Here is a 13,259-nt window from a genome sequence, read left to right as displayed (position 1 = left end):
AAGTGACCTTTCCAAAACCTTACAGTAGACTAATAGAATTATTAATAGTTATCAGCATTGCCTTATTTTTCATTTTTCCCCCTCTTGAAAATAAAAGTTACGAGTATTGGCTTTGGTGTCCAATAGCCTTGACTTTGACCTGTGGCTTCCAATGCCATTCATTGGTTGGGCATTTATTTAATTTCTCAGTGTTGCACTGTTCTCATGTCAGATAAGAATAATATTAGTACCTGAAGTCATCACAGGTGTTAAGTGGGGTAATTCACAGAAAGTCTTAGCACTCTGCCTGGCATGTACTAAGGACTCAATAAACTGAAACCATTGTCATTATCTTTCTCTTAAGGGGGCTGCTGTGTAAAGCTAACTGGTTTTATCTTATGGCTCTTAATATAGCAGCTTATTATTTCATAGATTTCTAGGACGCTGGTGCCCAAAGGAATTATCTACTCTTTTCACTCACTCATTTATTCAGTAATTCTCTTTCATACTCATTTACTCAAAGTCTTTAACTAATATTCTTATGACCAATTATTGCTGGATAATAGGGGTATAGGAATGAGTAAGCCATAATTCCTGCCCTCAGGAGTTACCTGAGAGAGAAATAAACAAGACAATGATACAGTGTGTTAACATTATAATAGTTATAACATCGAGTGGTGGCACAAATGGGGACTAACTTACCCTACCAGAATAGGAGGAAGATTAGGGGAGACATCACTAAGAATGTAACACAGGTCTTAAAGAACAAGTGGTTCATTTATTCACCAAATATTTGGGAACTTTTCAACAGACATTAACTAGGTATGCTATCGATCATGGCCATAGCTGAATAAAATTGCTCCACCCCCACCCTTGTTGAAGACACGGCCCGGAAAGTTCATTTTTGCTCCACATGATCCTGTCACTTGACTGGCCACACTGGGCATCCGACCTAAGGACAGCCAATCAACTTAAGATGTGGCTTGGCAAGAAAACATGAGCTGAGATGATTGCCATGGAAAGTGATCCTTCCAAGTTTACCCAGCAAGAAAGTGGCAAAGGCAGGATTAGAATCCAACGCTGTGTCTTGATCTCTTTCTACCACCTTAGGAGATCCATAGGAGATAGATTCTCACAGACCTAATACCCAGCCTAGAGTCTAAGAAGGTCATACTCAGTGCCCTTTCCACAACCAACCGTGTGTCAGATGACAGGGTCTTTCTAGATCCCAGGTCCCTCAGCTCGGAAAGCAAGATACATATAATGAGAAATTTTTATATCTGATAAAAATTCAGACTATTTTTCTGGGTGATGAGATAAAAGAATTTATTTTTTTGTCAAATGTAAGACAAGACAGCTCCAGTAGGTGTTGAATTAGGTGTGGGTGTAATTAGGTGTTCCTAAGTGAGTTGTCTCTACATTAAACATAACTTAGTACAAACTTTTTAAAAGACAGAAGTACCTGGCAGTGAAGTTATTAAACTTCGTATCAAACCTGCAATAGCCCCTACTTCTGAATCTCTTCTGCATGGTCAGTGCTGGAAATTCGAAGAACTGGGAGAGAAGCTCTTTTTCCATGACACTATACTGAGTCCCATGTCTTAGTCACACACCCTTTGATTCAATCTGTAAGTTGCGTGCACAGCCCTCGCTCTACCCACACTTAATTTCTCCTAGCTTGAGCGGTTCCTGAGAAAAGTCTTGTCATGTGCTAGGTGTGTACCTTCTCCTCAATTCTGTTTGCTGAGGTCAATTATGTCAAAGACAAACATACAGTCCTTTCACAAGTCCGACTCTCAGGGCTGGCTTCTGCAGGCATGTCATGGTACTGTCAACCTTGCTCTGGACTCATGGACTCATTCATTCTTTCCTTGCTTGGTATGTGCCAGGTGCTACGCTGGGGATACAACACATTCTTACTGCCCTGCTCTTCTCAGACTGGTTGGGAGAAACAGACATACAAACAGAGGGATGATGCAGAAGTTGCACACTGTCACAAATCTACCTGGAGACAGGTTTTGTTGGTCTCAGAGTAATCTGAACATTTACTTGACTTACCAAAACTTTTTACATGGATATATTTTTTTTTAACGTGAAAATGCAGGTTACTGGCTTTTCTGGAGGAATCAGAAAATCTGACCAGGCCCATACCTATGGACAACTGAACAGCTGAGTGGAGCTGAACAGCCTTCGTCAGACAGAGAATCTGCTGATTCTTCAGTCTATCATTTTCCTACAGCCACTGACCCACTCCTTTTTAAAAATTGCATGAGTATTATTCTTTTTCATTACTTTGAAAAAGAGGAGGTATTTATTAGCTTTACAAAGCCACTTACCTTTATTTTTCCCCTGCCTACCTGCTTCAGGGGTTGGCATTTGTGAACCTGCAATAAACACAATGGTTGAAGAATGTATAGAAGGCTGTGGGAACATAAAGGTGATGCATCAAGCTCACAAGAGACACAGACAGGTTCCAGAATGAGGCTCACTCCTGAAGAAAGAAAAGAAAGGGACCACAGGAGACAATCTGAAGAGCACATTCCAAGGTCCAGGTGTGAGGCAAGAGACTGCGTGGTGACAATCAGGAATAACTACAGATAATCCTCTACAGCAGGAGAACTACAGAGAATGTTGGGGACACGGAGTATGAGGCTGGAGAGGACAGCAGGGGATAAAGATTCTTCAAGGACTGATTAAACTTTATCCTGGAGCCAAGAAGTGACCCACTTAAGGAGGTTTAAGCAGGTGAATGAATGTGATCAGATCTGGATTTTGGAAAAGATTACTCTGGCACCTGTGTGGAGAGTGGGCTGAAGGGGAAAAGATTTGAGGCAAGCAGTTTGTTAGGAAACTAATCTCACACTTCTAGAGTGATGATGTAGGCTGCATCCAGACAGACACATTGAGTAGAGAGGACTGAAACATTTAAAGCGGCAGAATCTCAAGGACGTGATGGCTAGTTTTATATGAAGTGTAAGGATAGAGTCCAGTGTGACAGTTTCCAGCTTTGACCAGGTACATGGTTGGCCACTGAAAATGCAGAACAGACCCCTGTAGTGGCCTGATTTCCAGACTTGCTTCTACTAACTCAGTCTCTCTGGTTGCACGGTCACTTATAAATGAGGGTGCCACACGAGAGCCATCTTTATGCCCCCTTCCCAGGTCTTTGTCAGAAAGATCAAGATCCTCATAATTTACAGAGAATTTGGGGAAAGAAGAATTTAAAAGGCTGAGCTCTACCCCTCATGTGATAACTTGAATTCTTTTAGGACACACTTATCAGGAGCTTGTTCAACCTCAGATTGAACACATTCAGCATGGAAAATTCCTGATCTCCTAAGATAACCCATTCAACTCTTAACAGTTTTTAAAAACTCATCCTGCTACTAAGGCAAAATTTGCCCCTTTGTGTCTCTTCACCTTTGATGTGAAAAGTACTATTTCGGGTCTTAAGACCTAGCATCAAATTCTGCCCTCGCCCCTTAGGAGAAAGACATGACTCAAACTCTCAGTTTCCCCACCTATAAAATCGGGAATAACTGAGAAAGATTTTTATAAAAGGAGTAGTATACCTGAAAAGGATTCAGCATATTTTTCCCTTGGAAGGCTTTCTATAGCTATGGCATGGAAAGCTCAGTTAGCAGCAACGGTTCTTGATGTTTTCATTCGTGCTTCAACTCAGTAATCATCATCAGGTGCTTGTGTCGGGGCCATGGGATGACTCAGCCTGGCTTTAAGCTTTACTTTATCTCCAAGGCAGGCAATTTTCTTTAGGACTTCCTGTTGATACTGATGGCACATCACTGAGATGTACTAAGTAAGTGAGCACACAAGAAAAGTAAATGCCACTGAGGTGATCTTCTTTTAGTCTCTCCATAGCAGTTATGACCTCCAGGAGCCAGACCACCCAGGTTCTAATTCCAGCTCTGTCATTTACCAGCTCTGTGACCTAGGCCAATAAGGCAGCTCCAACACTGTAGCCATCACAGATGGAGCTGAAAGTGCTGTTTCTTAGAGTGGATCTCTCTTTCCCATAATCCTGGCTTCTTTAAATTATCTCAACTTCAACTGCTTTAATAATAATAATAGCACCTACTATTAGGTTTATTATAATAGCACCTACTTCATACTGTAGTTTTGAGGATTAAATGAATTAATTCATTAAAGGGTTTGCAACACTGCTGGGCACACATTAGGTGTGTTAAACTAAAAGTCAAACGTGCTTTGAATTCAAATTCCAGCTCTGGCTCTCAGTAACTGTATGCTCTTGTTATTTTTATTAGCTTTCCAAGCACTAAATATGATCGAGACTGGCCAGAGATTAAGATTCTGCCAAGCATTATTTAATTAAACCCATTCAACAACCCATAAAGTATAATTATCTCTATTTTACAGATAAGAAAATTAAGGCACAAGAGAGATTTGTAGGTTCTTTTCCATATACCTCTCCTGATGTGGTATAGCTCAGACCTTTGGACTCATTTTGGATTTGAATGAACACAAGTGTTATTACAGTATTCCTACCAATGACCTAACCTGTCAGACTCACTTTGCTGTTACAAGGATTAAATGACAGGTAAAGAACACATCACAGGCCCTCACATGGTTCACAGCCTTTACTGTCCTTACACCCCAGCTGCATCTTTAACTCACATGCAGCTCCAACACTGGAGTCATCAGAGAAGTACTGGAAAATGACTGTGCTTCTTACACTAGATCCCTCTTTCCTACAATGCTGGTTTCTTTTCTAAACTACGGCCCATCTCTCATATTTTGGTCCTAAGGATAATGGCAGGCAAGATCAAAAATTTTCCTGAAGAATGAATGTCCATTCATTTCTTGGCCAGCCATTGCCTGAGTTAAAGAAGGAGACTCTCAGCAAGATAATGAAGTCTGGGGCCATTCAGGAACTGTCGATGGTGAAAAGGCAAAGCTGTGAAAGCTGCTTTGAAGTTGGCTCTGACAAACAGACTGTTGCTTTAAGAAGTAAGATTATGGCTCCAATAACTGGTTCTTTGGAAGTGACTAGAAAATTGGATCTTTTTGTTTCACACCTGAAGAATGTAGACATGTAGTATAAATGCTGAACCTATAGCCACACAGATTCCCTGAAGGACCAGGGACTAGAGCAGCTTGGTGTCTCAACTTTATTGGGGACAGGGCTATGGAGGTTGGGGGTGGAGGGCAAGATAACCTTGAAGGTTTCTGTGTTCTTAATTAATGCAAAATAATTTATCCAATGCTTGATACAGATGAGACTGCATGGGTCACATGTTCCTCCTTATGCCTATATACCATTTCCAGGTGAAATGCTCCAGGCTTCTGGCTCACTCTGATCCCAAGAAGGGCCTTCTAGGCCACAGCTGTAAAGACTGCTTCTGATTCAGCGTCTTGCGGGTTTGGGCATTATGTAAACTTTTACAGACTTGCTGAAGGGGATGGTGCCCTCGATGCTGGTTTCCACCTGGGGTGACATCTCACCACCTTCAATCCAGGGGGATTTTGGAATGCGTGAACTGGAGTTGTAGGCCAGCAGCAGCCTCACTTCCACCTGGCAGGGTTCTAGAAAAAAAGACAAAAATCCTCAATGATGGGGCAACGACCAGGAATTGAGATGAAATGTCAAGTAAGAGCAAGATCAAAGATGGAGGCAGCAGGGTTTCTTTTTTTTTTTTTTTTTGCAGCAGGGTTTCAAGAACATTTTTCACCTGTCTGCATCCCTCCCTTCCCCCATCTGCAAAACAAAAACAATTTTCCGTGAGGCTCTTCCTAAGCTACAGATGTGCTGCTGCATCTCTGCCACCGCCACCTCCTCCTCAGGTCTGTTGGGCTCCCTGCAGCTCAGAGCCATGGCTCCTGAGATACTCAGAGAGCAAGTGAAAAACCCTCTTGCACAGAGGCCTTCCAGCCTCAAAGACAGAGGTCACAAGGTATGTGCATGTGGCCAGTTCTTGTGCCCAGATAACCACGCTCTTTCTGGGCAGCTGATCTCAGACCTGAGGGCTGCGTGCAGAGTGCACTCTGCTGCATTAGCGGAGAAGAAGCCATTCATCTGGAAACAGTTCGGACAGAAAACACTCATTACTGAATAGGAACACATTTCAGGGACCTAAAATCATGTCACTGAACCCTCCATTCTTTCATGACATGACATTATAACACTGATCTGGTGTCTGCACCTGGCAGGCCCAGCAAAAATAAAAAAGACCGCGCTTAAGTTGCTGTTTGGCTGAGGAGACAGAGACAGTTGTGTAGAGCACAGTGCACACTCGAGTCTGTAAAAAGTACTGAGAAAGGAGCCCAGGAAGGCTTTGCAATGGAACACCTACTCTGTGCCAAGCACATAACTCCAAGAGATCTTACCCTGCCACACCATGGAAGAAAGATCGTCACGATCCCAAAAAAGTCCCAAGGTTCTGAGAGGTTCTAAGTGACTGCCCAAATCCACACTAGTGACAGAATTTGAGCTCAGTTCATAAACTGAAACACTAATCTTTCTATTAACCATGTGGCTTCAATAAAGAAGAGGGAGAGGATTTCAGAAAGACCTAACGGCAGGTGCAGAGGACAAGAACACTGCTAGCTTGGGTGTCCTCCTCGATCTTGTGTGACTGGGTAACCTCCTTACTTCATGAAAGGTGCAAGTTTCAAAGATGAGCCCAAGGGTAAGGGGTTTAAAGGGCAGCAACAAGGGCTGATGGAACAGAAAATGAACAAGGGCAGAGGTCCCAGGACTTCTCAATGCCTCCCCAGACATGTTCCTTGTTATTTCCAGACTTCTCCCTAGGGATCAAAATAGAGACGAGATCACTGTCTTCCAGGAAGGGAGGGCTGGCAGCCAGCCAGAGCAACCCAGCCAAGCCCAGACAGTAACTTCAGCAGGACCATTTACCACGGGCCCTTTCACCAGCCTTCATGTCCCTGTAATGAAACCAGCACTGCTCTCTGGTCCGAGGCTCCAGTATCAGCTCTCCCAACAGGCTCTCCTCTTTTGTCCTAGATGGCTACTGCCAACCCTTGAACCACAACCCAGCCCTGGCTCCCACAGTACGTTCAGGAGCCAAACGCTGGTAAGGTCAGACGACTGAACCCTACCTGGTCATTAAGCCTTCCCTCACCAGCACATGTGAAGAGTGGCAATTCAAGCCCCTGCCATTAGAGGAAGGGAGCAGAGAGAAAAAACAAGAGGGGAAGACAGTGGGAAAAACAAACAAAAGATCGTCTGGGGCCAATCATGCAACCTGTTTATCACGCTTGGAAGAGTATGTCTTTATGAGGTATATATTACCACTCCACAGTCTTAAAGGAAAATGAGACAGACAGGTTAAATAACTTTCTCAGGATCACAGCAAGTAAGGCAGAATTTGGAAACTTGTCTATGTGACTCCAGGCCTGGCAGCATCCTGTCTCCCAAAAGACAGGCCCTAGGTAGGGAGCTGAGGGACCAGATGGAGGAGCCCCTTCCCAACACCAGGCCTCATCTCCTGGGTTAGGAAGAAGAAAGTGCTGGCACATTCAGAATGAGAACACATTTCACGTTAGGATGGTATAGTGAAAAAAACAAGGCACTTAGGAAATCTGCATGCAGGCCTCCAAGCCACTATTAATCAGTTATGTGGGCCTCCACTTATGCATCTATAAAATTAAGAGCAGAATACTAACTCCCACCACAGAGTTATCTAAGAATTAAATGAATTTTTATTGCAAACCTGAAACCCTACATTCCGTTTTCATTATTTGTTGAGCATTTACTACATGTCAGGGACTAGGGACATAAGATATAGAGGTACTGGGAACACAAAGGTAAAGGTGATGAGCAAGTTTCCTGTTCTCAAGCAGCCCACAATATAATTGGAGATAAAGTCAATAAATGAATGAGGAAACATCTGACATGAGTAAGTGCTGAGCAGAGAATTAAAACAGATTTCTAATTATGACTAGGTAGCAGCCTCTCAAAGGAGGTAACCCTGAGTGAATTATAATTTTTCAGGCTCAGGACAGCCCAAATTGTACGCCTGGTTCATGCAGTGAGCTGCTGTATGACCAGGGACAAGTCAATACACCCCTTAAACCTTTCAAGCTCTTCTGAGCTGTAATACGCTGTCTTGCCTCCCTCAGCCTTGGTCCCTGCAAAACAGTGCTGTCCCACAGCATTTCTTTCCCCATATCTAGGATCCCTTCACCAAACGAGATTAGAATAAGGAACTCTAACTTCCCGTAGACTTGCACTGTGGCAAACAGTGCAGAACATTCCAACAGCAAGGATATGGAGCGAGGGACGTTCAGGGAGGCAGATCTTGGGAAAAGCTTCCTGGCTAGAAGCTCCCTCAATTGTGACAGGCCCACTGGATCTCCAAAAGGGCTGCTCTGACATTCAATAGCACTGTTTCCTCTTTGTGAAAACTTTTTAAAGTCATCTACACCCACCTAACACCCTTAACTGGGGGAACCACTAATAATGGCAATAAACAATTATGCATGTATTCAAAAATACAGTGAAAGAAAATTCCAGAAGGCATTCATCTATTTCTAAAATAAACCAAATCTGCTGGTATTGAACACCATCTCCAGTAACAACCATACTTCTGAATCATCTTCAACAATTTAGGCAACACCACCGAGACCAATTCTCTCCCACATTTTAGGTTCTGCAGACTGAGTCTCTTTCTAAAGTTTCCAAACCGCCTTACAGACTGTCGAAATGGAATGTCATTGCATTTGTATTCTCTCATTTTATCCTTTACAAATTAAAGAAAAATACTTATGTAGCTTCCATGTTATTTTCTCAAATTAACAAGTTTCTACTCAGATGCTGTAGGGCGAAGTATGAATAGATCATCTTTGCACTACACCACAAACCAGCCCATGTGGGAAGGGAAGGCAGTAACAGTTGTCACTGTACCTCTTCTGGGGGAATGAAATGAACTGTTCATATAACAAAAAGAGTGATTTTAAATTACTGGTTAAAAAAAAATAAAACTGCTTAATTTCCAGAAAGACTAGTCCTCAGAATTAAGTAGTAGATTAAGAACTGTCATCTTAATTTAGAAGGTGAGGAGACAAGATTCAGAAGGGAGAGTAGCCTGTCCAAGGTTTTGCAGCAGGTCAATTACAAAGTTACGATAAGAAAATAGTCTCCAGATGTCTAGCCCATAGTTCTTTCCATGAGACTCCATTCTATCGTAATCTTTTGAAAAAATTTTGTGCTGTGTATAATCAAAGCAATGCAGCAAATTAGTCTAAATATGCCCAGCGTGAGCTTGTAAGCGCCTTAGGAAATCAAGTTCAACCCTCAGCAGGCCTGGTTCAATCACATATTTTTCATACTATAAAAAACAAATGCCTTGCCCCCCACGGACTCCTTACCTGTCCAGGCAGTGTGGGAGAGGAACACCTGAGTGATGAGCCGGTGCCGCCCTGGGCCAGGATTCCGAAAGTCTGCCGGCTTAGGGTGGATCATCTGAGCCTGGCCATCTGGATATAAGACCTAAGAAGTGACAGACATGAGAAAAAGAGCCAGAAGAGCCATGAACTTTTAACAAAATTGCTGGTGACATCTGCTGTGAACCCCACAACAGGAGGAAAAGATGACACCATCCTTTGTAAGAAACTGCTCCTTGTGGGGAGGACAATACTGTCAAAAACTCTCTATCCTCCCCCTAGTACAAGCCAGTGTGTGATAAATCTTTCCCAAATTTATGGTGAATGAGTGACAGAAATAAGGTGCCTCTATGAAGTACATGGCTAAGTTAAAATATTAATCCTGAAGTGAAGAGCCTTTGCAGGCACTCCCTGCTTCTTCTGGCTCTGAGTCATATCATGGCCCACCATCCATCATCAACTATCAAGTATTAAGAATAATTCTGGAACCTTGCTGGAGGTCCAGCAGTTAAGAATCCGCCTGCCTATGCAGGGGACATGGGTGCAATCCTTGGTCCAGGAAGATCCCACAGGTTGTGGCACAAACTAAACCTGTGCACCACAACTAATGAAGCCCGTGCTCTGCAACAAGAGAAGCCATCACAACGAGAAACCCATGCACCACAACCAGAAAGTAGTCCCTGCTTGCTGCAACTAGAGAAAGCCAGCCCACAGCAACAAAGACCCAGCATAGCCAAAATTAAGTACATACATACATATTTTTAAAAAGAACAATTCTGTAACTTTTCACTAGATCATAAGCAGCCAGAAAGCTGTTTATCTCTTTCTACAGAGGTAGTGCTTCATGAGGGGTCTGCTCAAATCATGGGCCAGTTCTTCAAGTCTCACAAGCTGCCAAAGAGCTCTCCTCAACACCGAGGGGAGCTTCACAGTTATCTGTGTAGAGGGCCTATCACACTGCACAGTGCACAAGTGAGCTGATGGAGCAAATGAAGCACATCTTAGAAACACACAGGACCTGGGCTTTGGGAATGTACTGATGGGGTCAAGTAGGGACTGCACAAGTCTTTCAACTATGAAACTCTGGGAAGGCATGTCTCAGCCCACTTGCCCCATAATCTCAACTGTACAGAAGTGTTGGGGCATGGCAGCTGAGCTGGACAACGCTTTCTTACTGTCAGAGCTGTCCAACGACTGAGCAGCGAGTTCCCCATCTTCCAACCTATGATGGCATTCAAACAGTTTGGCCATGCATGTAGTAAAGCTACTCTGAAGGTGATTTTTCAGTAGAGTCTAGCAGATGAACCTTAAACAATCTACCTGTGATCTTATTTATGCACAACTGGTCAGTGAACTTTTTCCAGGAACAATGTGAAACAGTGGTTCTCAACCCTGGCTGCACATTAGAATCACCTATGGGCTCTTTTTTTTCCTTTTTAATTGGAACCTATGAGCTCTTAGATAAAAAATACTGGCACTCATGAGTTCTACTCAAGATTCTGACTTAAACTGGAAGCCTGTGCATCAGTATTTTTTTTAACACATTCTGAGTAATTCGAATGTGGAGCTAGGGTGAAGCTAATGTTGGGAGTGAGAAATAAAATACTGCCTGCCATTTCAGTAAGCAAAGGATTTTGAGCCATCAGGGACAGCAGCCACCCTCCACCCGTGAGCCCTGGGAGAACATAGGGCAGAAACAAGGAATGCCCATCATCTAGCAGTCATCGGACTGCAGTCACACCCATGGTACAGCTTGAGGAAACTCAGGATGAGAAAACAGGATACTGGCCCCAGATAGCCGAGGTGCATATCAAAGGAATGATTTCAGCGAGTCCATCTTCCCAGACACAGAAAAGCACTAAACTCCTTGAGATATCTAGTTTTCTTTTACGAACAGTAATCTTTCATTGTGACTACCTGGTGTCGCAGTAAAAATTCCTGTATAACCTAGTTTCCCCCACTTCCTCTTCAGAACAGTTTTCTCAGCATTAATCTGAGATGCTATCTCCCAGGCTTGAAGCCCTAAGAACATCCGCTTAAAAAAACAAACCTAACTCTCCAATTCTAGGCTGTGCATTATTTTTTCAGTCGACAGGGCAAGACAAAAAAAGCTGCAACACAACTTCACAGGCAGCTCTGAATTAGTTCTCTGTAGGTCTCATAATTTATAATAATTCCGGATGGAAAGCCAGAAGATATTTTTCCTCTACTGTCACCGTAGGCAAATATTACCATCTCCAGGGCCTGATTCATCCTTACTCTCTTCCAGGAAGCCGACCCTGCCTGCTCCAAGCTACTTTTCTGTACTTACTGCCAGTGTTTATTCATATTCCCTCTGCCTGGAATACCTCTATCCTTTGCTCTTAATCATCCTTTCAGACCTAATCCATGCCACAGTATCTCCACAAGGTCTTTCTTTTCTTCAGCCACAAATTAAGGGTTTCTCCCATAGTATTCCTTATCTGAATAACTTATATATACATATATACACAGATATGTATATATGTATATACATATATATGTTGCAGGGAAGAAGCCAATTCTGACTCCATGTTGGAAACTGTTTCTTTGACTTGCTTTTATTATTATAATTATATTCAGTGGCTTGCCTGGAGGACCCTGGCCTTCTGCTTGACTGTAAACTAAAGTACTTTTGTTCAGCTCATGGAGAGATACTTTGTCCTTGTTCACCTGTGAATAGGAGAGAATAACACACCCTTCTGAAGGCTGGCCATTCCATTGGAGATGCTTTGCAAGACTGGAGACCCTTTCACTTTACTTCCCCACTGCATCTCCCTCTCTATTCTGCCTTTTAACTTTAGTTCCTCATTGCTTCTTTCTCTCAATTTTTGAAAGAATCTGGCATCCAGACCTTAATAAGATGGTTATCTCCAGGCATTAGCCTGCTACCTTCTTGGTCAGCCAGCTCTCTGATTAAAGTCTCTTCTTTGCCTCAACACCTCATCTCTCAGATTCACTGGCCTGTCCTGCAGCGAGCAGAGCTGTTAGGGGAAGCACACTGACTGAAACCGCCCACCCTGGCCAGGCACCATAGTAACCATTTGCATGAGCTGTTTTAGGACAGGAGGTCCTGGTAAGGAACACGGAACTAATAAGTCACCACCAACCGGAAGAGCTGGGGAAAGATCAAAAGGAGACACCACATGTCTGACCACCTCCCAGAATCCTCCATGGCATCCATCATGGCTGAACAAGGCGGGCACCACCAGGAAGGACTCTGAGTCAGAATGACTGGCTAAAGAGTCCGGAATTTAATCCCATCACCAAAAACCTGAGACTGCAAGTTACATGCAGAGCTGTTCTCCTGGGTTCCCTCACCCTCCTGCTCTCCACCGGGCGCCCTTTTCCAACAAAATCTCTTGCTTTGTCAGTGCATGTGTCTCCTCAGACAATTCATTTCCAAGTGCTAGACAAAAGCCCAGTTTTGGGCCCTGGAAGGGGTCCCCCTCCTTGCAACAGAGCGAGCTTGGACTCGGTAACATATGTATTTTTTAAGTATACTGATGAATTTTTTATAGAAGCCAAAAATTGAAAATAACCCTGTAGGAAAGGAAAAATAATTTCCTCTCTAACCTTTTAGGTTCTTGTCTGAGACCCTTCTATAATAAAGGCGGATTAACAGGAGAAAAACAGAAGCTTAATAACAAATACATACATATATATATATATAAAAACATATATATATAAATACATCTTTATATATAAAGAAGAGACCTAAGAAAACTGAGTCACTCCTTAAAACTGCCCAAGCCATCACCTTAAATACCATCTTCAGCGAAAAACAAAAGAAAGATGCTGAAGAGAAAGAAAGCCTGTTACAGGAGGCCATCAAATAAAACACAATGAACAAGGGTAAGGTTGTCAGGCAAATTTAAGTT

At 43.1% G+C, this 13,259-nt stretch overlaps 1 protein-coding gene across 1 annotated transcript in view; it reads right to left on the bottom strand.

Moving 5' to 3' along the window:
* Positions 1-3,164: 3,164 nt before the first annotated feature.
* The window catches only part of INTS4 (integrator complex subunit 4), a 98,344-nt gene continuing 88,249 nt past the window's right edge, over positions 3,165-13,259 (bottom strand). Inside the window, exons 22-23 of the mRNA XM_065937194.1 lie at positions 9,346-9,466; positions 3,165-5,541 (exon numbers count right to left, since the gene is read on the bottom strand). Of these exons, the coding sequence (XP_065793266.1) occupies positions 5,363-5,541; positions 9,346-9,466 (300 nt within the window). The 3' untranslated portion in view covers positions 3,165-5,362. The remainder of the gene's footprint in view (positions 5,542-9,345; positions 9,467-13,259) is intronic.

The sequence above is a fragment of the Muntiacus reevesi genome, chromosome 5 (assembly GCF_963930625.1).
Source record: "Muntiacus reevesi chromosome 5, mMunRee1.1, whole genome shotgun sequence".
In the NCBI taxonomy this organism is placed as follows: Eukaryota; Metazoa; Chordata; class Mammalia; order Artiodactyla; family Cervidae; genus Muntiacus; species Muntiacus reevesi.
Note: the sequence above shows the minus strand (reverse complement) of the source record. Positions and strands in the feature narration are given on the sequence as shown.